This window comes from Tupaia chinensis, unplaced genomic scaffold, assembly GCF_000334495.1.
Source record: "Tupaia chinensis unplaced genomic scaffold, TupChi_1.0 Scaffold000606_1, whole genome shotgun sequence".
Classification (NCBI taxonomy): Eukaryota; Metazoa; Chordata; class Mammalia; order Scandentia; family Tupaiidae; genus Tupaia; species Tupaia belangeri.
In genome coordinates this window covers 51067-74498 of record NW_006160124.1, presented here as the reverse complement: position 1 = coordinate 74498, position 23432 = coordinate 51067, and the positions used below count along the sequence as shown (strand labels likewise).

Sequence of the window (23432 nt, the reverse complement as noted above, 5' to 3'; positions counted from 1 at the left end):
GGAAAGAATGTAAATTAAGTTACAAGAAAAAAATTTCAGGAAAAAAAATATCTATTCAATGATTGCAGTAGGATATATAGCTCCAGCTACGTGCTACTTTATAGGGTATGTAAAGTTAGACTTGTGTTCATGGAAATGCATATATCACGGGTGTTTGCTATAAAAATATTTAGATTAATTAAGGTCTTTAGTAATTCAATAAAATGTGGGGGATGGAAAACAGTATAGAAAGGAAACACAGATACCAGAGATAGTGTGGGAGGAGAGTGGGAGATGGCAGAGGGTAAGAGATAGGGAATCAAGGATGGGGGAAAAAAGCAAAACATACAGAAAACAAGAAATGAAAAATTATTTGCTGACAATAACGTGTTTGTTGATGTGCTTGATTGAGACAATATACAGTGTACTCTGAATAGGAAAGTTCATTTTGTATGCTGTAATGATGTACAGTGAATGAATGCAAATAAATCATTTGAAAAAAAAAAAGAGCATATATCGGGGTAAGAAGGACAAAGAAATAAGAGAAGGTGCTATTCTAGAGCCCAGGGAGGGGACAGAGAAAGCGTCTCTAAGATGACATTTGAGTAGAGAAGGTAGGAGAAGATCTGAGGGCACAAACAATCTGTGCAAAGGTCGAGGCAGAAGCATATGTGACGGGAATACACTGGCAAGATGGCCTTAAAGGCTGACAGCAGCTTGCAGAGAACCGTTGTGCAAATTTGTAACAGCTGCCTCTTCCTCTGGACAGGTTTCTGTCCTCATGTGGCTCCTCTTGAGCCTCTCCTCACATCCACACGCAGTGAGCCACTGTGTATGGAGCAGATTGGGTGCTAAAAAAAAGGATGATATGGCAGGACTTGAGGTCTGAGAGGTAGTGGGGACCACAGTATGCACAGCCTTAGATAACTGTAAAGAAGGCAGATGGATGTGATTTGACTTACAATTTTGGAGAAGAACTCTGGCTGTTTTGAGCTGAACCCACTGGATTGAGAGAAGGAAGGAGGCAGTAAAACCAGATAGGAGATTATTTCAATAATAAAAAGAGAGAGAGGAGTCAAAGATGACTCCAAGGATCTTGGCCTGAACAACTGGAAGAAAGAAGCTGTTATTTCCTGAGATGAGGGATGAGAGGGTAAGAAAGGAGGAAGCCTCCTGAGGAGGGAAAGGCAAAAGCGCAACTTTGGAAATGTTGAAGTAGGAAACGCTTATTAGACAGTCAATAGAGACATTGAATAAGCAGTTAGATAATTGTACCTTAGCACAGAATAAATGAGCTGAGTTAAAAACAAATCAATAAAAGCAATCTAAATTGAAATATAACAATCAACATGAAATGGTATGTCCTTTGTAAAACCATTTACAGCTTTAAATATACAAACAAAAGTATAAACTTAAAATATAGACTTTTATCTATTGCAAATAACTATGGTCTCTAAGAAATTATCTGAATTACTGACTTGCATTAAAGCAGTATATCATTTTTTCAAAAAAATTTCAAACCAAGTACTATCATTTATTATAGCATGATTGATTTACTTCTCAATATTCTGAAGGGCTTAAGTGTCTCCCCACTCGAAGACAGGGACTTCCAACCATTCAGATTTGATTGTGCCTTATAAGAAGGAGATACTTAATATGTTTGCCCTACTTAGCAATTTATGGAGGGGACATTACACAAACCATCAGCTCAGCTCCCAAAGTATAATGGTCCTAGCACTTGGCCTAGAGGTTTGCAAGTAATGGGGCATTTGGCCCTGGACCAAGGTCGGATTCAAGCCTAAGTGGAATCTCAGTTGTCAATATGGTTTGACTTAGGGTCCATGGACAGAGTACCCCATTAAACAGTGTTCTCTTTTATCCGACTCAATTCTGGTTCAGTCAGTCACTAACTGGCACAAGTATGACTTCCATTTAAGTGGTGGTGGGAGGAATAGGGAATGACTGAGGAAACCAAACAACTGGGAAACTGACTGTCCTCTCGAAATCCTAACACAGCAAATGGATGCTTCTCTGCCAGGGTTTCAGGGCCTTTGACATGTCTGGGGAAACCTCCTAAAGCCTTATTTTATTCAACGGCAAGGGATTTGTGATTTAAAAATGGAGAATTGTAAAGTCATATACGAAATTTTCATGATTGTTAAATAACCCCTTTGAATTAGCTGCTCTGGGACACATGTCCTTGGTCTCCCAACACCCTTCCCCAAGAAAAGCATTCACATACGTCACTGTTAGGGCTTTGCTAGAAGCATTCCATGAAGTCATCAGCTAGGATGAATCAATATGTGAGTTGAGCCCCAGCCAAGAAACTAGTTAGTGAGGAGTGGACCATGAGATGACTTTTGGATTGTGGAAAGAAAGGAGCAGAGGGTATCATTTGGTGGGAAGAAACAGGAGTTTCCTGGGTTTCCCAGTAGAAAGATTGAAAGAAAGGAAAGGGCTGATGGCTGAAGGGCACTTCTACCTACACTGTCCACAAGCATCCAGGCAAAAGGCTGAAGTGAGTCCACTCTGAAGACTCCAATTATCTCAAACAACCCAGTTCCCTGTGACCATAGCAGACACACAGCAGGGCCTTAGCTTGCACCTAGGGGTGCTCCGGTCATATCTCTGAGGCGAGTGTGAGGGATGACCAATACAGGAGCTTGGGCAGAAGAGCTTGGCAGATTTCCTACTGCTGAGGAGGTCTATACACCCAAGGCACAACCCAACAGACGTACCTGTCTCAGCATGGACTTGAAAACCATGTACCGGAGCCGCTTGGTGAGAATCTCTCCAGCTTTGCCAAAAGTGAAGCCCTGTAAAGAAGAACGTGCAGCACAAGAGACTTGTCAGGGACTCAGATGCTATTTACACAGAAGAGGGGACTCAACGTCAGTGCTACAGCAGGTACTAGGATAAGGTCAGAAAGCTAGATTTCAAGGTTTGCTCCATTTCTGTGGCTGCATTTGCCTGGTGGTGTAGCTGGAAGAGCCCAGTTTTGAAACTGACACGGCCACTCCCAACTAACTGATAGGCTGGTCAGGAATTAATTAAGAAATTGGTTTCTCTGTCTTCCACTACCCTTCCTACTTTATTTCCCCCCAGGGAACAGGGTCTACTGCTTAGGACGCTGGTTGTATTCCGGAAGGCATGGGGCACTCTACCCAAGGCAGCTGAATTATGGATAATCCAAATTGGAACATTTTTAAGAATGAGAGAAAGGCTTTTAATAATTATACCAGACCTGGGAAGTAATCAGGGCAAACAGGAATTTATGGTCACCCAGCCATGTATGGGGTTGTCAGAAAAGTCATGATGTTTTTTTCAGTGTTTTTCACAATGAAAAAATGTGTCATGACTTCTGACAACCCAACAGGATGCAGAGAACAAAGAAATCAAAGTCCTAGTTTTCAAGTTGATAAAAGCAAGAGTCTAGAAGCAACATAGGCTGACTAGGCTGGCTGAGAGTGGACGGCTGCACGGCTCCTCCCTACCCCCAACCGCCCCCACCCTGGGGAATATCACCTGTGTCTGGGACGAGGGAAGAGAGTCAGGAAAGAACACAGTAAGATGTGAGTGTGCTGCCGTGATGGGCCACACTGAGGAGGGACAACAGAATCCTCCTCACAGTGAGTTTGAAGATACAGGACTAGAGAGAAGCAGTCCTGCCTCTTTTTTCTGGACTGGGAAGTGGCAGTTTACAGATGGGCCTGCCACATAATGACATGGGGACGTAGAATGGAAATGGCCCAATGCAGAAATGGAGGCGAGGAGAGGCCCTCCAGAAGGGGAGAGACCGTGGCGACAAGTCTGAATCTCCTGGGGAATCAGAAAATCAGAGGAGGGCAACTGCGTCTCTGCTGCACTCCTGAGGAGCGTGTCGTACATTGTTGAGAGAGAGAGGAAGAAGCACATGAGAGGGAAGAAGCACACGCAAAGGGGAAAAGTTACAGCCAAATCCTAAATGTGACTGCCAGGGGGGCTCATGTCGTTGAACGCTGGATGGGGCTGCGGAGCCCTCGGGTTATCAGCACGAAGTTGGGGGCACAAAAAGCCCACAGACATACCCTCTGCCCTCTGCTAATACCGACACCAGTCCAGGGAGAAAGAGGAGGGGAACGATCTTAGAGTGGCTGAGTTTAAGTCTAAAATTACAAATGTGCTTATGCTTCGTTGGTAATGAAGATAATAAAGTTCCTCTTACTTGACTGAACGGAATGTGAAAGACCTTGCCGACTTCAGGAATATTACCATTATTACTTTTGTTGAGAGCTGGCCTTTACTCAGCACTTACTCTGACTCCGTACTTTACATACATTATCACATTAAGTCCTTATGACAACCCCGTAATCACCACTTTACAGACGAAAGCAAGGTGTAGAGAGGTTGGTAAGATGCCAGAGTCAGCTAGAAAGTGGCAGATCTGGAATCCAAATCCAAGACCGTGAGACTCCCAGCCAGCATGAGAACCCAGAACCTGAGCTGTTAATCGCCCACTGAGCTTCCTCCGTTTCTAAAATGAGAAGGTGAACATTTGGCCATCTTCAGGCCTTGTGCTATCTCCACAGTTTTGCGGTCCTGTAACTCACCTTGTGCTCACCTTGGCGCATCTGGCAAGCCAGACTCTTAGCACCAATGTTTAAACTTCCTTTGCTTCTCCAGTCCAAACTATCAGAATTTAGGGAACTAGTTCAGAGCCCACTTCCCTCCAACCCCTAAACCAGCGTCACGCTGAGCAATGTTTATTTTCTCCACACACCTATGGCTTTAAGAGTTGGTGTGGCGATCTTGTATGGGGTTAGAGTGTCACTTTTATTCTAGGCAGGTCAATTTTCTCAGTGAGACTTAAAGTATTTAGTGAAGGTAGAGTTCAGTCTTTTTTCCTCGGCATTTCCTATGATGTTCTGAACACTATTCTTTTAAGAAATTTAATACATGCTTACAAAATGGTAAAAACATTTAGAGTTTTATCTAAAACTCACATATTGTGAATCATTCAGCTAATAAATGATTGAGGGGAAAGCAGGTGGTGTGGTGGTAGAGATACCATACTCCAACATGGCCGGCTGTGGTTCAAGTCCAAGACCTAGGGGCTTGCTTTCTCACTCTCTCTCTGTATCCCTCTATTCAAATGAAAAGAAAAATAATAACAAATAAAATAAAATAAGTAAGTCTTTAAAAAAAGAAAAAAAAAAGGGATTGTTACACACAGGCCTGGTCACATGACCTCTTTACTGAGGCTTAGACAGTTAAATTACTTGCTTGCTCAAGGACACAATACTAGAAACAAGTGGTACTCAAATCCAGATATCACGCCAAACCCCACAACGCCTTCCCATTCTAAGCTTTTAGAGTACTCGATTGTCTTGCAATTTTACTTCAGCCAAATGATGTGCAAGCTGTAAAAATCTGAATCTACAAAAATGTTTCTTACTGTTTTTGTCTGAGGATTGACGTTCTTCTGAAGAGCTCCTTCTACTTTAGCAAAAGTTAAATAGTAAACTCTTCAAACCCTTTTTAATTCAGTGCGACCTACTTATGGGGTTTTGTTTGTTGTTTTTGCTTTCAGAACACAGAAAAACATTGGAATATTTAAATTGATGGCACTGCCGATATCCAAATTTATATTGAGCTCCCCAAATCCTATGTTTGAACCCTAACTTTCATTCCAATAAGTTTCCCTCTAGTTTCTTCAATAGCTCCAGTTAGAGAGGAGAGGATGGAGAAAGAAGGTAAGGAAGCCAGAGGAGGAGAATGTCTTTGCTTTATATACATATCAAAGAAACGTCTGTTAGTAGCCAAGATAACAGAGAACTAATTCTACTACAGGGCAAATTACACTGTTCATGAACTTCCCCTGTTGAAAAATAATGCATTTCCCAAAATGAATAAAGAAAAAATGTAGACATTTACCTGAAGGAAAAAAGTAAAAAAAGAAATAATCCCAAGGACTAGAAACAAGAGTGAAAACATATTACTATTTTGCCGTTTCGTTTCAAGATCATCATTTCTTAGGAAAACCTGTAAGAAAATATTTAAAGGTTTTTAGTTCAATCACTGAAGTCATTCTGGGTCTGACCTACTTCCCACCCAGCCCAGTACAAAACTCAGGAGAGCCTTAGAATAGGGGAGTCAGGGATGGCTTCCCCAAGGTCAACTCAAAGGTATCTCTATTCTGCCTTCCTTTGAGGCTGAGAATGGAATGCGTCTTTCACTCATAAAGTGACCCAATATTTTTATGCTCATATTCCCTCCTGGAACAATGCATGCCACCCCTGCTGTGTAAAGTAGAAATGAGAACAAACGCTCCTCTTCCCCTGGTGGGGAATTAGGTTTATAACGTAAACTCATTATTTTAGTCTCTGGACTTCGCAAACTGCCCTCTAGTATCTGGAGCAAATCTGGTGGTGTGGCTTTGGTAAATGGAGACATGGTTATTCACTCAGCCCAGGCCTTTCACAAAGGAGGAGAATTCCTTGAGCCAGCCTACTTTGCAGGATGGCCAGGTGGGACCCACAACCAGCTGACCTAGCACCGTCATGGAAACCTTTCCAGAAGTGGTTAAAGGAATGAGGGTGGTGGCTTGGGCTTAAAGAATACAGAGGATGATACTTCACAGGGAAAAAACACATACATATTACCCCTTGATATGTAGGACAAAATCTTGTAGAAGAGGGACATTCCCAGCCCAACACAGACAACTTTATCATTTGGGGGGGAAAAATTATTTTAGAAGAGATTATAATCAATATTCAGACATCAATTTAAACCAATCCACTTTTCCTAACTAGTCAATCCAAAAAAATTAATATGTAACAATCACTGAATTCTTCCTCTGTGCCAGGCTTACTTCCAAGAAAATTCATGAATACTATTCTCTTTATCCTCACAACTATCTCCCAAAGTTGATTTATTATTGGGACTAGCAGTTAGCGTAGTGGCTATGTCGCTGGACTCCCCTATAGTTGACCACGGTTTGAATCCCAGACCCGGTGGCCTAAATGCACACTGGGCGCGTGTGCGTGCGTGTCCAAGATCCCGAGGGGAGAATGGAGGAGAAGGGATTTTCAGCGTGGCCATTCCCCCTAGGGGGTGATTTCTATCTCTCTGTCTCTGTCTTTCTGACTAGCGCACGTCAGCAAAAACCTCTCCAAAAAAAAAAAGAAAAAAAAAGTTGTTTTATTATCATCACATTTTACACAGAAAGAAGCTGGAGCACAGAGATCTCAGTTGACTTACTCAGGGTTCAGTGGCCAGCAAGGAAGGAGTCGAGCCATTATCTTTAATGATACAGATGGCTGGTGGTACCTACTCAGCCGCTAGGTGTTAACCACTTTCAGATTTATTGTTATGTGAAAAATGAGAAAAATATAAAACTGAGTTTTTATTACATGGAGCCAAACCCATTCCTAACATACTGACTTTGATGTTTCTGACGACCCCACTGTCTACCCCGCTGTCTGTAAGACATATGATAGAACAGGGATCAGTAAACTCTGAACGCAGCCATGCTCACGTACTTCTATACTGGCTATGGCTGCTTTTGCACGATAAGGGCAGAGCTGAGTATTTCCAGGAAGCTCTATGGCCTACCAGGTCTAAAATATTTAGCAAATTGCCTTCTTCGCTGACCCCTGTCCTAAAGATGTACGCTCCATGGAATCACACATTTTGTTTCCTTCTCAGTGTTCTCAGCACCTAGAAAAATACCTGACACAGAGTAAGCGCTGGAGAAATTTTTCTTGAATGATCCCTTTAAACATAAGTATCCGCCTGAATCAGTTAGCCACGTACAGGTAGATCTGAATAGTTACATACGTTTTGGTAAAATAATCAGAAATAATAATAAGAGAGTTAAAAAGAAAATGTTAGGACCAGCTCTGTAGCGCAGCAGTAATGTACTGTTCAAGGAGAGCTGGATCCCACGTGGTGGCTACGGGTTCAAATACCCGGCCTAGTCAGCCTGAAACATGCCAGGCATGAACGACAGTGCCCAAGATCCGATAGGCTGGAGGACAGGAGCATGACCAGACCCTTTGGAGGTGCTCCTCTCTCTCTCTCTCTCTCTCTCTCACACACACACACACACACACACACAAATGTGCATGTGCTCTATCATGAGTAAAGGGAAATACAAGCTAGTGTTTGGCTTATTCTTGTAATAATCAACATCTTTCTCCACAATGTTTTCAGCAGTTATGGCTTGATGTTTGAATATCTGTCATTAAACAGAGAGGATTCCTGCCCAGATCGTATCTTCGGTATTTAGAAACGCAACCATTAAAATCTGGTGAAACCAACACATGCCAATCTCAATCTTTAGGAAGCTGTGGGATGAAAATTACACCTTCCAGAGGGAGCATGCTCATGTGTGAAAGGTGTGTGTTAGAGAACAGCTCTCTCAAACTGGTCTGAAAAACCCACGAGGAACTCTCTCTGCACATTCGTAAGATAAGAGTTGATGAGGTTTGCCCAGACTCTAACGTAGGCAGGTCTGGGAAAGTCATCTCACCAGTTTCACTGACTATGTCATGGAACCCAACGCCTTGGGATGGAAATCAGCTGCCAGAAGTTAACAAAATCAGCTTTCCTCTCACAACCTAGTCCTCTAGTCTTACACCTTCAAGCAGCTACTTTCACACAAAGGTACCTGTTTCTGTGGTTAGGTACTGACACAAATACAGCTAATTCATTCTGTAGTCAGGACTCACAAAAAATCAACCCCATAAAGACATAAACACTTACCCCTACAATCCTTGAAAATATTACTGAAAATGCTGGTCGTAGGCCTCCATTTATAATGGCACAAAATATCCCAACCAGAAAATAAGGCCATTCAGTTAAATTCATCTTCAGAATCCTCCAAAAGGAAACTGGAGGTACATTTTCATCCTGGAAAATACAAAATAGTGTAACAGGCTAGTTATAAAGAATTGAAGCCCATCATGGGGAGTAGAGCATGCAGCTCAGGTATGGATCCCGGGGTGACTTAAGCATGCCGAACATGTGTGCCTGTGATCCTGGAAGGCTGGGAAGCTGGGGGAAAGATCACAGTACGGTGAGACCCTGCCTAAGAGACCTGTTACTCTCTCTCTCTCTCTCATAAAAGATGTGAACTTGAATTTTTTTTAAAAAAAAGAAATTGATAAATGATTATATGGTGTACATGTCTATATGCACAAAAATTTCTAAGTGAATATAGCCTATCCTTTCTTTTTTTAATTTCCAAAGAGCCAATGTGCTTGTTAGAGAGAAAGAGAAATCACCCTCCCCCCAGTGGGGGGTTGTCATACTACAATCTTTTTTCTTCCATTTCTCCATTCCATTAGAATTTGGGGCAGGCACACATGCATGCCCAGTGTGATTATTGAGCTCCAAGAGCTGGGATTCTAATCCCATTTGGCCATATGGGATCCAGATTTCTGTGGACAGGGCTTAACTGTTCTGCTACAGAGACAGCCCTGAATATATCCTATTCCCATTTCTTATTAACTGGTGGCTATTTAGCTAAAAAAAAAAAAAAAAAAGCTCACATATTTCACTGCAGTACGCCCTTCTGTTTGAAGAAATAAACATGTTGACAAATTTTTATTTCCTACCTGGCATTCACAACATGACAATAAGATTTACAAGTAGGGATAAAATCAAACTAGAAATGTTGCTCTTTGAAGACCCTCTCTAGTGTCTATATATTATGTATTCAAATTCTAAAAACCTTGTCCTATAAATTGTCATTCTTAAACTCTCACCTGATTCTAAAATGTTGACATTTTGGTTTGTGGAACACTCTGAAACTAAGACAGGAGAATTCTAGAAAACCTTTTCCTGTTCCATTCCCACCACAGCCTACCAAACTTGGGAATCTATAGCAGGAGGGTTCAACATGTAAAACTGTCCATCCTCCTCGTACCTCAGCCTCTTTTGTGCTAAGCTCTCTGTCTTGGTTTTGTGATCCACAGACACTCCTGTGAGATGATCTTCTTCTTCTTAGACTGGATCCCGAATTTTTGGCAGACATTTCTATGGCATCAGTTTCACTTTTGGATTCACCAGTCGAACATTCTAATTTGATTTCATTTCCCACCATCTAAAATACACAAGAAATGTGCATTATGCTCATTAGGCTCAGTTAACCAATGAAAATTAAGCACTGAACAACAGTTATCTAGAAAAATGGTAACTTGTTTAATAACAGAAAAGAGTAAGTTAAACTGCTGTTCCTTCTTGTGTGTAATATATGTGCAAATGGAAACCACTAAATAAGAAGTTTTTCCATTGAATGTGCTAAACAACATGCCATCTATCCCATGTACCTTATCTAGTCATCTCCCTTTTGTGAGTGGTTGGCTCAGGGAAGTTTGCTTCAGATCAGAACTGTCAATGGAAACATGGTACAAGCCGAACCATGAGCTGCATTTGCCATTCAAATTTTTCTAGTGGCTACAGCAGAAAATGGGAAAAGAGTCAAAATCGACTTTAATTACATTTTATTTAACCTATTATATCCATGATATTATTGCTATCCAATGATATTATCATTTCAACATATAATTGATTTAAAATTATGGAGATATTTTGCCTTCTCTTGTTCGGACTGTCTTTGGAATCTGGTGTACATTTTCAACTTAGGACACTTCAATTCAGACTACCATTCAAATGGCCAATTACCCACATGGCTACCAAAGTGGATAGCCCACCTTTAAAATTTTTCTTTTATATACATTTTATTTGTATACATTTAATTACTGTATATCATTACAGCATGCAAAATGAATTTTCCTAGCATGAATATACTGCATATCAATCCAGTTAAAGATATTATGATACATATTATCTTCAAAAGATAATTTTCCAATTTTATATCCGTTAAATGTTTGCTTCTTTAAACTCTTCTCTAATTATCCTTATTTTTGAGAAATTTTCGCTCTAAGACATGTGCACTCACCCAAGAGACAGAGACAGAAAGTGAGAAATCACCCTCCAGAAGGGATGGCCACACCACAATCCCCTTTCCTCCATTCTTCTCTTGGGATTTTGGGCATGCACACATATGCACCTAGCATGAGTTTTGAGCTGCCAGGTCCGGGACTTGAACACGGTGGGAGTCCAATAACGTAACCATTATGCCATTTGCTGATCCCTATTCTTTATTTTTCCCTCCATTTAAGAGAAAAAAAATCTAAATACCAATCTGATTATGAATTCACCCAAGCATTTTTTCTGCTTTTCAAGATAATTAAATCAAAGGACATTCATTAAATGCAGCACAATCAGCCTATCCCTGGGAAAATTTAGGAAAATTCTAGAAGTACACTATACCTGCATGGTGACTAGTTTGAAGTAAATGCCTTTCTCTTTCATCAGTTCCTCATGACTTCCTTTTTCCACGATGACTCCATCATCAAAACCAGCAATGACGTCAGCGTTACGCACTGTGGACAAACGATGCGCTATCACAATGGTGGTCCGGCCTTTCCTAGCCTAAAGAGAGAGCAATTTGCCTTTTGAATACATTACCAACTGCTGGCAAAAACTGACTCCTTCAATTTACATTTACTGAACACCAGTGCTCTGGACATTATAAAACTATCAAAGCTACAGAAAATAGTCCCTGACTATCTTCTGTAATCGTCCATTGATAGAGTCTAAATAGTCCCTGACTATCTTCAAAAATCGTCAATTGATAATAGTCTAAATGATGTTTTATTATAAAAATACAAAAACACATATAACATATGCATTTTAATATTACATAACACTATTAGTTTAAATTTGCAGTGATTATCAGGAATTTACACAAAGTAAAATCACAGCCCAGGCATTAACTAATCAAAACCAGCACAGGCCAGCTTGCTTTTCTGGTATACACCAGCTAGTGGCCAGCCCTAGGGAACATAATGTCCCATTTCACAGAACCATGTGGATGATCAAGACAGACAATAAAACAAGGCAGACAAATGCAGTTTTGCTGTCATTTGAGTTCAACTTAAATTCTACTTCTGTCATTTATGAATTCCAGGATTTTAACAAAGTGTATTAACTTGTGTGCGGCTCAGCCTATTCATCTGTAAAATGGGGATAATAGCAGCACTCACTCACAGGGGGCAGCTGTGATGACTCAATAAAATAATGCACTTGAAGCACAGAGCACTGTGACTTGCATATAGCAAGTTCTTAGTAAATGATACTTATTCCTGGGTAGAAGCATTTTGGAAAACTCAAAAAATTGTGTAAAAGTTTTTAAATGCCCAGTCCTTTTTTTTTTTTAATTTTAATATGATACAGAACCAGATAACCAAACTTATCTGAGATGTCTTTAATCTATATTCATTTTCCCAGTGCTTAGAAATTTCACTGTTCTGTTTCTCTCCAATAACTACCCATAAATCTCTAAAACACATAAAGATATCAAGATCAATATGAAAAATAAAAGCAAAGAAGAAAAATATACATGTGAGGAGAAACAGGTGGCAGCAACTAGAAAATGAAGAAGACGATTGATTCTTTGGATATTTTTGAGAAAAAATGGGAACGCAGAATGCCCCACCCCCCCATTACACTCTAAAGAAAACGTACTTTTAAATGTCTTTAAAATTTGCAATTGGGAACAGCAGTTGGCATAATGGCTATGTCGTTGGACTTCCATGTAGTTTGAGTCCCAGACACAGTGGCTTGAATTCACACGAGGCATGTGTGTGTGCATGACCAAGATCCCAAGAGGAGAATGGAGGACAAGGGACTATAGTGTGGCCATCCCCCCTGGGAGCGGGTGATTTCTCGCTTTCTGTCTCTGTCTCTCTGTCTTTCTGGTGAGCACACATGCCCTATATCAGAAATCTTTCCAAAAATATTTGCCCTTATATATAGAATATAAAGTTCCATTGTACAATAACAAAACAAAGAGAAGCAAAACAATAAGAAAACACAGATAAGCAAAACAATAAGAAAACACAGATGTGAAAACACAGACAAGCAAAGTGAAGGAGGGGGGAAGCAGCCACAATTCCATCTGCTTCTGAGTTCACAGAATGTTTAGTAAGCTGCTCCCTCTCTCCCCACAACAATTTGTTAACTGCACTGATAGTATTTTTAAAGCAACATACAGTGTAGTTTCATTAGAGAGGGGTTAATTAGAACAAATATACTTTCATCTTTGCATTCTACTTTGACATCTCAACTCAGAGCACCTGGTTAAAAGGTCTCTCCATTCTATGTACTTGCAGAGCTGGTCTTGTCACCATTATGTGCTTGGACACTAACCACACAGTGTCTAGCACAGAACAAGCACTTCAATGCTATTTGTCCAGTGGCACGTGACTTAAGAATGATAGGACAGTCACACGGTGGCTAGTCAACGGCATTTCACAGCTCAGGTAGATTTCTAACATCAAATTCTCTCTGCCCCTCTGCTGAGGATAAAAGGTTCCTTATTTCCCATAGGGGCTTCAAGTGGCAATTTACATCTTAGAAATAAAATGTGAACCTTTAGATTGTACTTCCCTCTTGTTGACAACATGACAAATTCTCAAAACCTATATAACATGGTTATAACATCCCTATAGCTAAGTTTTCAAGATGATAATGAAGACCAATTTTCATCTGTCAACATTACTCATTGTTTAATTTAAAAACTGTGCAAGTCATGATTTTTAAAAAGAACAAAGAAATAAATAGAAATTGAATAAGCAAACAAACAAAAAAGATTTCAAACAGGGCTAATACTTATATTTTCAACAAGTGAAAGGAATCCCATAGAAGTAATGAGAAATTTCCTTTTCTGAGACTATGAATGTTGAGAATTAGCAGTGGAATATTCTTTTGCTTATAAATCAGACTGATCAGACTCAGCTCACCGACCTTATCCAGAGCCGCCTGAACCACTGCTTCACTCTCTGTGTCCAAGGCTGACGTGGCCTCATCCAGCAGCAGGATCTTGGGGTTGCGAACCAGGGCTCGAGCAATGGCGATCCTCTGTTTCTGTCCTCCACTCAGCTGTGCCCCTCTCTCTCCAACCACGGTGTCAAATTTCTACAACAGAAAACATAGGAGGACTTGGCAAAAGAAGCTATCTCCTGTCACATTTTAAACAGGGAAGTAATCCATAAACCACCCAAGTCTCAGGCAACACAATCCAGTTCTTTAAAACTTAGCAAGAACCCCTTCACCCATCGCCACCCCTGCACCTCCTTGAACCCCAGGTTGGTTGCATGGGACTTTAAGATGAACTAGTACCCCAACCCACCAGCAAACTGGATCAAGCTGGCCAGCAGTTCAGGACACCAGGTGGCCTGAGGCTGCAGGCCCAACAGCCCCAGACTTGTCACTCATCCTCTGGTGCTTCCCCACTTGCCTTTGGACTCTCTGAATTTTAGTGATTTGAATAGTGATTTCTTTATTTGTTTTATTTTTCTTTGCTCTTGAGGTGTTCCTTATTAGGTCAGTTGGAGGCTCACCACTCCTTAGAAACAGGGAGGACTTTAAGCCATCCAGCACTAGTGGCAACAATTAATGGTAATTATGAGCAACAGGTAGGCCAACTTTAAGAAAAATAATTAGTTTTCTAATTCTGTACAACTTTTAATATTCAGAGATAACGTAAATAAGTTAGGAAGCAACATATAGATTACCTGATAACTAGGAACAATTGCAAGGGTCAAGAAATATGAGCAACCAACAGAAGGCCTCTCCCTCAAGGGAAATCATCAAGCCTACATCACCCACAGTCAATACAATGGACGTTGTGGACATGTCTGATAAGAATTCAGAATATTTGTACTGATCAAACTAACTGAGATGAAGAGGAAATAGAAAAGTAGCTCCAGGAGATGAGGAAGTCCTTTCATGACCTGAAAGAAGAAATGGATACCTTAAACAAGAACCAGATGGAACTTCTAGGGTTGAAGAATGTGATACAGGAAATCAAACCCAGTAGGTTAGACCAGGCAGAAGATCGAATCTTTAACGTAGAAGTCAAAACATCTGACGTAGAAAAAAGCATCAAAAAGATTGAGAAAACAACCATAAAAAATGAGGATAATATAGGAGGAATACTGGATACCATCAAGCACCCCAACATCCGGATAATTGGTATTGCAGAAGGGGAAGAACATAATAAGGGCCTAGATAATTTACTCCATGAAATCCTGGAAGAAAACTTTCCAAACCTAGAAAGGCATTCAAATATCCAGACCCATGAAATACATAGGACCCCGAGTAGAATCAATCCAAGAAGATCCTCTCCAAGGAACATCATAGCCATACTGGCAAAAACAACAGACAAAGTCAAGATACTAAAGTTGGCAAGAGGGAAACATCACGTTACTTACAAAGGTCACCCCATCAGGCTAACATTGGATCTCTTGGTGGAAACAATGCAAGCAAGGAAAGAATGGGGAAACATAGTCAAAGCGTTGAGTGAAAAACAATTTCTACCAAGAATACTATACCTGGCAAGTTATCTTTCATATGGGAAAAAAAACATAAAAACATTCTTGGATAAACAAAATTTGAAGGAATTTACCAACTCCAGACCAGCTCTTCAAGAGGTTCTGAAGGGAGTACTATACCAGCTGGAAAAAGATATTCCATGCAAATGGAAATCAGAAAAAGGCTGGAGTAGCGATATTGATCTCAGACAAAATAGATTTTAAAACAAAGACTGTAAGAAGAGACAAAGAAGGGCATTATATAATAGTAGATGGGGTAATCCAGCAAGAAGATATAACCCTTATAAATATCTACGCACCCAACTCAGGTGCGCCTAAATATGTGAAGGAAAGACTGCTGGAGCTAAAAGGAGACATAGGGAAAAATACTATAATTGTTGGAGATCTCAACACCCCGTTATCTCCTATAGACAGATCTTCTAGACAGAAAATAAATAGAGAGATACAGGACTTAAATGATACTATAAATGGAATGGGCTTGACAGATATCTATAGAACTTTCCACCCTACATCCACAACATATACATTTTTCTCACCCCGACATGGAACCTTTTCAAAGATAGATCATATATTAGGACACAAATCAAGCCTTTACAGATTCAAAGGCATAGAAACTGTACCCAGCATCTTCTCTGACCATGATGGAATTAAACTCAAGATTAATTTCAAGAAACAACCCCGAAAACACACGAACACATGGAAACTGAACAACCTACTTCTGAATGACTTCTTCACTACTGAAGAAATTAAGGCTGAAATAAACAAATTTATGGAAACAAATGATAATGAGGACACAAGTGTCCAGAACCTATGGGACACAGCAAAAGCAGTCATAAGAGGGAAATTCATAGCAATTAGTGCACATAAGAAAAGGATGGAAAGATGGCAAGTAGATAACTTATCATCATGCCTCAGAGAACTGGAAAAACAACAACAAACGAACCCCCAAAATGCCAGGCGAAAAGAAATAATAAAGGTTCGAGCAGAAATAAATGAAATAGAAAATAAACGAACCATACAGAAAATAAATGAAAGCAAAAGCTGGTTCTTTGAAAAGATCAACAAGATTGATACTCCATTGGCTAGACTGATCAAGAAGAAGAAAGAAAGAAACCAGATTAATCAAATATGTGATGAAACAGGCAATATTACCACGGACATAGCAGAAATACATAATATCATTAGAGGATACTATGAGCGACTTTACGCCAACAAACAAGATAACCTGGAGGAGATGGACAAATTCCTGGATGCATATAAACTACCAAGATTGGATCAGGAAGACATAGAGAATCTGAATAGACCTATAACAAGCCAGGAGATTGAATCAGTAATTAATAATCTCCCAACAAAGAAAAGCCCAGGCCCAGATGGCTTCACTTGTGAATTCTACAAAACTTTCAAGGAAGAATTAACCCCTATCTTACTAAAATTATTTCTAAAGATTCAAAAGGAAGGAAACCTTCCAAATTCATTTTATGAAGCCTCCATCATCCTCATCCCCAAAACAGATAAGGATATGACAAAAAAGGAAAACTACAGACCAATATCATTGATGAATATAGATGCGAAAATTCTCAACAAGATACTCGCAAATCGTATCCAACAACATATAACAAAGATCATTCATCACGACCAGGTAGGCTTTATACCAGGGATGCAAGGGTGGTTCAATATACGCAAGACCATAAATGTAATACACCACATTAACAGAAAGAAAGATAAAAACCATATGATCATCTCAATTGATGCGGAGAAAGCGTTTGATAAAATACAACATCCTTTTATGATTAAGACTCTCAGTAAGATTGGTATAGAAGGGTCATTTCTGAACACAATAAAAGCAATCTATGAAAAACCTACAGCTAATATTATACTGAATGGGGAAAAGCTGAAAGCTTTTCCTCTGAAAACAGGTACTAGGCAAGGCTGCCCACTTTCTCCACTGCTCTTTAATATAGTACTGGAAGTCTTAGCTATTGCAATCAGAGAAGAGAACAGTATTAAAGGCATTCGAATAGGCAAAGAAGAGTTGAAAATATCTTTATTTGCAGATGACATGATGGTATACTTAGAAGACCCAAAGGTATCCATGAAAAAACTGCTTGAAGTAATAAGTGAATACAGTAAAGTGGCAGGATACAAAATCGATATCCAAAAATCTATAGCATTTCTATTTATGAACAACAAGTTGAATGAAGCAGAGCTGAAGAAAGGAATCCCTTTCACCGTAGCCACAAGATGTATAAGATATCTAGGGATAAACCTAACTAAGAAAGTCAAAGACCTTTATAAAGAAAACTACGAGAATCTTAAAAAAGACATTGAAAGTGACATAAAAAAGTGGAAGGACATCCCATGCTCCTGGATTGGTAGAATTAACATAATCAAAATGGCAATTCTACCCAAATTAATCTACATGTTTAATGCAATTCCAATCAAAATACCAGAGATATTCTTCAGAGATCTAGAAAAGACAATTATAGAATTTGTCTGGAACCATAAAAGACCTCGTATTGTGAAAGCAATCCTGCGCAAGAAGAATGGAGTAGGAGGCATATCACTCCCTGATCCCAAGATATACTATAAAGCTGTGGTCATCAAAACAGCATGGTATTGGCACAAAAACAGACATGTGGACCAATGGAATAGAATAGAGACCCCAGAAATAACCCCCAAAGCTTACAGCCAACTGATTTTTGACAAAGGATATCAGTCAATCCATTGGGAAAAGGATAAACCTCTTTAGTAAACGGTGCTGGAAAAACTGGGTATCCACTTGCAGAAAGATGAAACTGAACCCCTATCTTTCACCATTAACAAAAATCAATTGAAAATAGATCAAAGATCCAAACCCAAGGCCTCAAACAATGAAACTACTCGTGGAAAATGCTGGGGAAACTCTGGGAGACATTGGAGTAGGCAAAGACTTCTTAAATAAGACTCCCAAAGCACAGGCAATAATCCCTAAAATAGGTAAGTGGGACTATATCAGAATAAGAAGTTTATGGATAGCAAAGGACACAGTAACAAGTGTGAACTGACAACCCTCAGAATGGGAAAATATTTTTGTTAAATATGCCTCAGACAAGGGAATGATAACCAGAATACACAAGGAAATCAAGTGCCTTATGTAAAAAAAAAGAATGATTAACCCAATAAAAGATGGGAAAATGAGCTGACCAAAAATCTAAGGAAGACATACGAACAGCCAAAAAGCATATGAGGAAATACTCAACATCCCTCATCATAAGGGAGATGCAGATAAAAACCACAATGAGATACCACCTAACCCCTGTCAGAATGGCAAAGATTAAGAATATAAAAAGTGATAAGTGTTGGCGGGGATGTGGTGAAAAGGGAACCCTCCTACACTGTCAGGACATAATGGTTAAAGAATGCTATTAAAGAACCAACCTAAATGTTCACAAACTGATGAATGGATTGGAAAAGTGTGGTATATATACTCTATGGAATACTACTCAGCCATAAAAAATAACAAGACCCTGGCATTTGCTAGAAAGTGGTCAGATATGGAGGATCTACTGCTGAGTAAAGTAAACAAGGCTATGAAAGAAAGATATTATACGTATCCACTTAATATATACCGACTATCCGCACTCTATGATAGAGAGCAAAATATTGGAGGACATGAAAGCAGTGAAAGTACTTAATGAGAATAAGACAGTGTGAAAGGGGGTTGAAGAGAACAGGATAGAGAAAGATAGCAAGAGAACAAATAGAGAGGCAGGACGTTAGTGGGAAACAGATATGGCTTATTACCTGTTGATGATGACATGTATAGTATTCTCAACTGGATTGGTCTGAGAAGTATTTCATGATGGGTAAAGTCTTTTTACAAGCAAAATGAGAAATAGTGATTGACTGTTTAAAAAAATAATTAGAATAATAATAATGATCGGGGAAAACATAGAAAAGATATTGAATGATGAAGTGGGGAGATTAATGTCTCTGTATTGACTGACATGCATGGCATTCCCTTTTGAAAAAGCAATGTAATACACTGTAAAGTTATATGCAATCCAATGTAATATAAACAAGATTATGATGATAATAAAAAAATTTTAATAAAGAACAAGAAAAAAATAAAAGAATTGATCATGACTATTCCCTATGGGTGGTAATTTTTCACTTTCCTTGTGTCTTTCCGTAGCAAGTGAACATGTGGAAAAAAAAAAGAATTTATTTTACTTAATATTGCTATTTTTATAATTTGACCCTAAAGAATGAGATAGAGGGAAACTGAGAAAGCAAGCCACCACGTTCCAAACTTGGACCAGTCAGCCATGTGGGAGTCCCTCACTGTGATCACTATGCTACCTGCTGGTCCCTTGTAAAAAAATTTTTAAAAGGCACTGTATGTGAGAAAAGCCTTGGATTTTCAGGGTAGTAAAAAAACATACAGTTCTTCAGAAATATACATTAAATTAGTGTAAAGTTTTGGATACTATTTGCACCTCAATAAAACTTTTTTAAAAGAAAAAAAAACTTAGCAAGAACCAATCCCAATTTTAAAAATATGTCTACTACTGAAACCAACAATTGGCATAAGGGCTATGTTGCTGGACTCCCATGTAGTTGACCACAGTTCAAGTCCCAGACCCGGTGGCTAAAACTCATACTAGGCACATGTGCGTGCGTGCCCAAAATCCCAAGAGAAGAATGAAGGAGATGGGATTGTGGCATGGCCACCCCCCTGGGGGATGATTTCTCACTTTCTGTCTTTCTATCTCTTTCTGTTTTTCTGGTGAGTGCACACGCCCTATAGCAAAAACATCTGAAAAAAAAAAAAAAGTCTACTATTAGTTGATACTAGTAGTATCAACTACCAGTATCAGTATTTTAGAGCTCTAAAATACAAACTAGAGCCAGAAGGTGTTATGGTGGTTAAGGCACGGGATCTCACATGGCCAACTTCATGGTTCGAGTCCCAGACCCAGAGGCCTGAAAACACATTGGATGCATGTGCATGTGTGGCCGAAATCCTGAGAGAAGAATGGAAGATAAGGGATTATGGTGTGGCCATCCCCTGCCTGGCAGTGATTTCCTACTTTCTCTCTCTGTCTCTCTTTTTCTGGTGAGGACACATACTCTGTGGCAAAAAAAAAAAAAAAAAGAAAAAAGAAAGAAAAATCAAAATAAATAAATAAAAATAAAATATGAAGTAAACTTGATTGTTCTTATGAACATTCTCCAATTTGTAGGAGATTCCTGACTTCCTATGCATGAGTACAACATTCTATTCTTTGCACCTTGAGAACAATAAAGGTCGAGAATGACTCACGTGAGGTAGTTTCATGATAAAGTCATAGGCGTTGGCTTCCTTGACAGCTTTCTCAATCTCATCCATGGTGACATTTTCACGGCCATAGCGAATGTTTTCAGCTATCGTGGTGGCAAACAGCACAGGTTCCTGACTCACCACACCAGTGATTTCCCGCAGATATCTGACATTTATGGTCCTAATGTCTTGCCCGTCAATACTGACCTGGAATTAATAGCAGGTGTGATTTTCATGCATTTGTAGTTGAAATGACAACACTGCAATGGTCTGCAATGGAAACTGCTGCAGCTGAAGTGTCTCTCTCAGCAAGAGCCTTACCACGCCCTCCGTGGGGTCATAGAGCCTCTGCATCAGCTGGACCGTCGTGCTTTTCCCACAGCCGCTGTTCCCAACCAGAGCCACCGTCTGCCCACTCTGCACCTTCAGGCTGAGGCCCTTCAAGATCTACCAGCACAAGTGAGAAATAAGCTATAAGGCAGTTCACAGATGGAAGGCCTATGAGCTGATGGTTCAATTCAATATTTGGTTTAAGAAACATGTATCTTGCTTTTTGCCCCCTACATTCTCTAAAGTAAAATATCAGAGACTTCATCCATACATTGTTTTATCACAGATTAATCATGTGTAACTGTACCTTAACTTCTTTTCGAGATGGGTAACTGAAGTGAACATTTCTGAATTCCAAATTTCCCTTAATATTATCTGGCTTGTGCCCATTCTTCGAATAGCTGTCAATATTTGGCTTCTAAAAGAATAAAATATCAGGAGATTACTAGGTTATAGTAAGTAATTTCAGGGGCAATTTGTGGAAAGTTGGGTAAAGCGCTAAAGAAATGAACCCGTAACTAGATAATCTTTTAGACAGATGAATATATCTTTCTCAGACTTACATTATCAATTATCTTGAAAATTTCATAGGCTGCTCCTCTTGCATTCGCAAATGCTTCAATGCTTGGAGATGTCTGTCCAATGCTGAAAGTTCCAATTAACACAGCAAAGAAGACCTGAGGAAGGAAAAGGAAAACCATCCAATTACCTAGTGTTTAGTATAATTTGTTTCAAACTTCCCTTTTCTCCTAACAAAATTAATTCATTTTTAAAGAATTATTTAATTTTACTTATTACTTTAAAAATTTGAACAAAGAGACACAGAGAGAGGGAGAAAGAGCGAGAGAGTGAGAGAGTGAGCGAGTGAGAGAGTGAGAGAGCGAGAGCGAGAGAGAGAGGGAAGGTGAGAAAGTAAGCCACCAGGACCAGGACTTCAACCATGGTCAGCCTTGTAGGATTTCAGCTCCTTAAGCACTATGCCACCTGCTGGTCCCACAATTAATTAAATTCTAAAATGGCAAAGCAATATGAATATCAGGTGTTAAAAATATTTTAAAAGTTTTGGGGCCAGCATGTGGCGTGGTGGTTGAGAGCACTGGACTCCCACACGGCTGACAGCGGTTCGAGTCCTGGGCATGGTTACTTGCTTTCTTTCTCTCTCTGGTCAAATGAAAATAAATAAATAAACAAATAAAATAAAGTTACATTAAAAAAAATTAGAAGTTGATAACTAAGAGAAAATGTTTCACAATTTAAAAATGTCAAGTGAGGTGACAGGCATGTTATTAGCTTGATTTAATCACTTCATATTCTGTATATATCTCAGAACACATTAAATTCCTTAGGCGCAATATAATTATAAATTTTATTTTATTTAATATAAAATAAAATTTAAAAAGGAGTTCAAAATATTCTTAAGTAAGCATAAAAAACTTGCTAAGTTTAAATACCTTTTAGTTTTTAATTCAGCATTAGTCATATTTGCTCAGTGAGGAAATGCTTTAAGTTCTATTGGAGCAGAAAATCGTAATAGAACATTTTGATATTTCTTCAACAGCTAAGAATATTTAGATATCAGCAGGGTAAAGTGGAAACAAACGTTGGTTGAGTAAGAAGACTCAGGTTTGAATCCTGAATTAGTAGTAATTAGCTGTCTGTTTTTAGGTTATTTTCTTTGAATCTTTGGCTTTTATTTCTTTGTTTGCAAAAATGGGCAGGTTTCTACCTTCTCTCTACCTGGCAGCCTTCGAGATGTTGTATCAGATGTGACAATGCACATAAAAATATTTATAAATGATAAAGTACACATACTTAGAACATGATTTTGTTTTTCCAATGACATAGAGCAGGAAGGGGGGGGCAGAAAGAGGAGCGTTTTTATGAGTCTCATCACGTGTAATCCTCTTGTAATCCAGCCTTTTAGCTAGCTAGGACCACAGATAGCCTTTTCTTACTTGTGGGTCTAAGCCTCATTTCACATGATTCTCTATCAGGTTGTCTTTTTTTTTTCCTCCAGACTCTCTTTGAGGCTTGATAAATAGGTTTTGGGAATTTTTTGTTTGTATTACACAAACCACTTTCTTAGTGTTGAAGACTTGACTGTGCTTTTCTTCAGGGTTGAAGAACTATTGATTTTTTTCTAAGTCATGTGGAATTATACTGCCCAATAATTTAGGCAAAAGGAATTTTGCTAAGTGATTCTATACTTATTATCTCAATTCGTCTTTATAACACTAAAAGGTAGGGTACAATACTCTTTTCATATCCATTTGGTGGAAGCAGTAACAGAAGCTTTAAAAGTTTACATTGATGGTACCAGAGACAGTGTGGGAAGAGAGTGGGAGATGGCAGAGGGTAAGAGATAGGGAATCAAG

The 23432-nt window shown here is 39.3% G+C and overlaps 1 protein-coding gene across 1 annotated transcript in view; it reads right to left on the bottom strand.

Annotated features, from left to right (window-relative positions):
• ABCB1 (ATP binding cassette subfamily B member 1) overlaps positions 1-23432 on the bottom strand; it is a gene marked incomplete at its 5' end in the record, with an annotated part of 91053 nt that overhangs the window by 31878 nt on the left and 35743 nt on the right. Inside the window, 10 exons of the mRNA XM_006158747.3 lie at positions 2718-2795; positions 5893-6000; positions 8725-8871; positions 9890-10066; positions 11299-11460; positions 13837-14007; positions 20731-20934; positions 21049-21174; positions 21365-21475; positions 21621-21734. Of these exons, the coding sequence (XP_006158809.1) occupies positions 2718-2795; positions 5893-6000; positions 8725-8871; positions 9890-10066; positions 11299-11460; positions 13837-14007; positions 20731-20934; positions 21049-21174; positions 21365-21475; positions 21621-21734 (1398 nt within the window). The remainder of the gene's footprint in view (positions 1-2717; positions 2796-5892; positions 6001-8724; positions 8872-9889; positions 10067-11298; positions 11461-13836; positions 14008-20730; positions 20935-21048; positions 21175-21364; positions 21476-21620; positions 21735-23432) is intronic.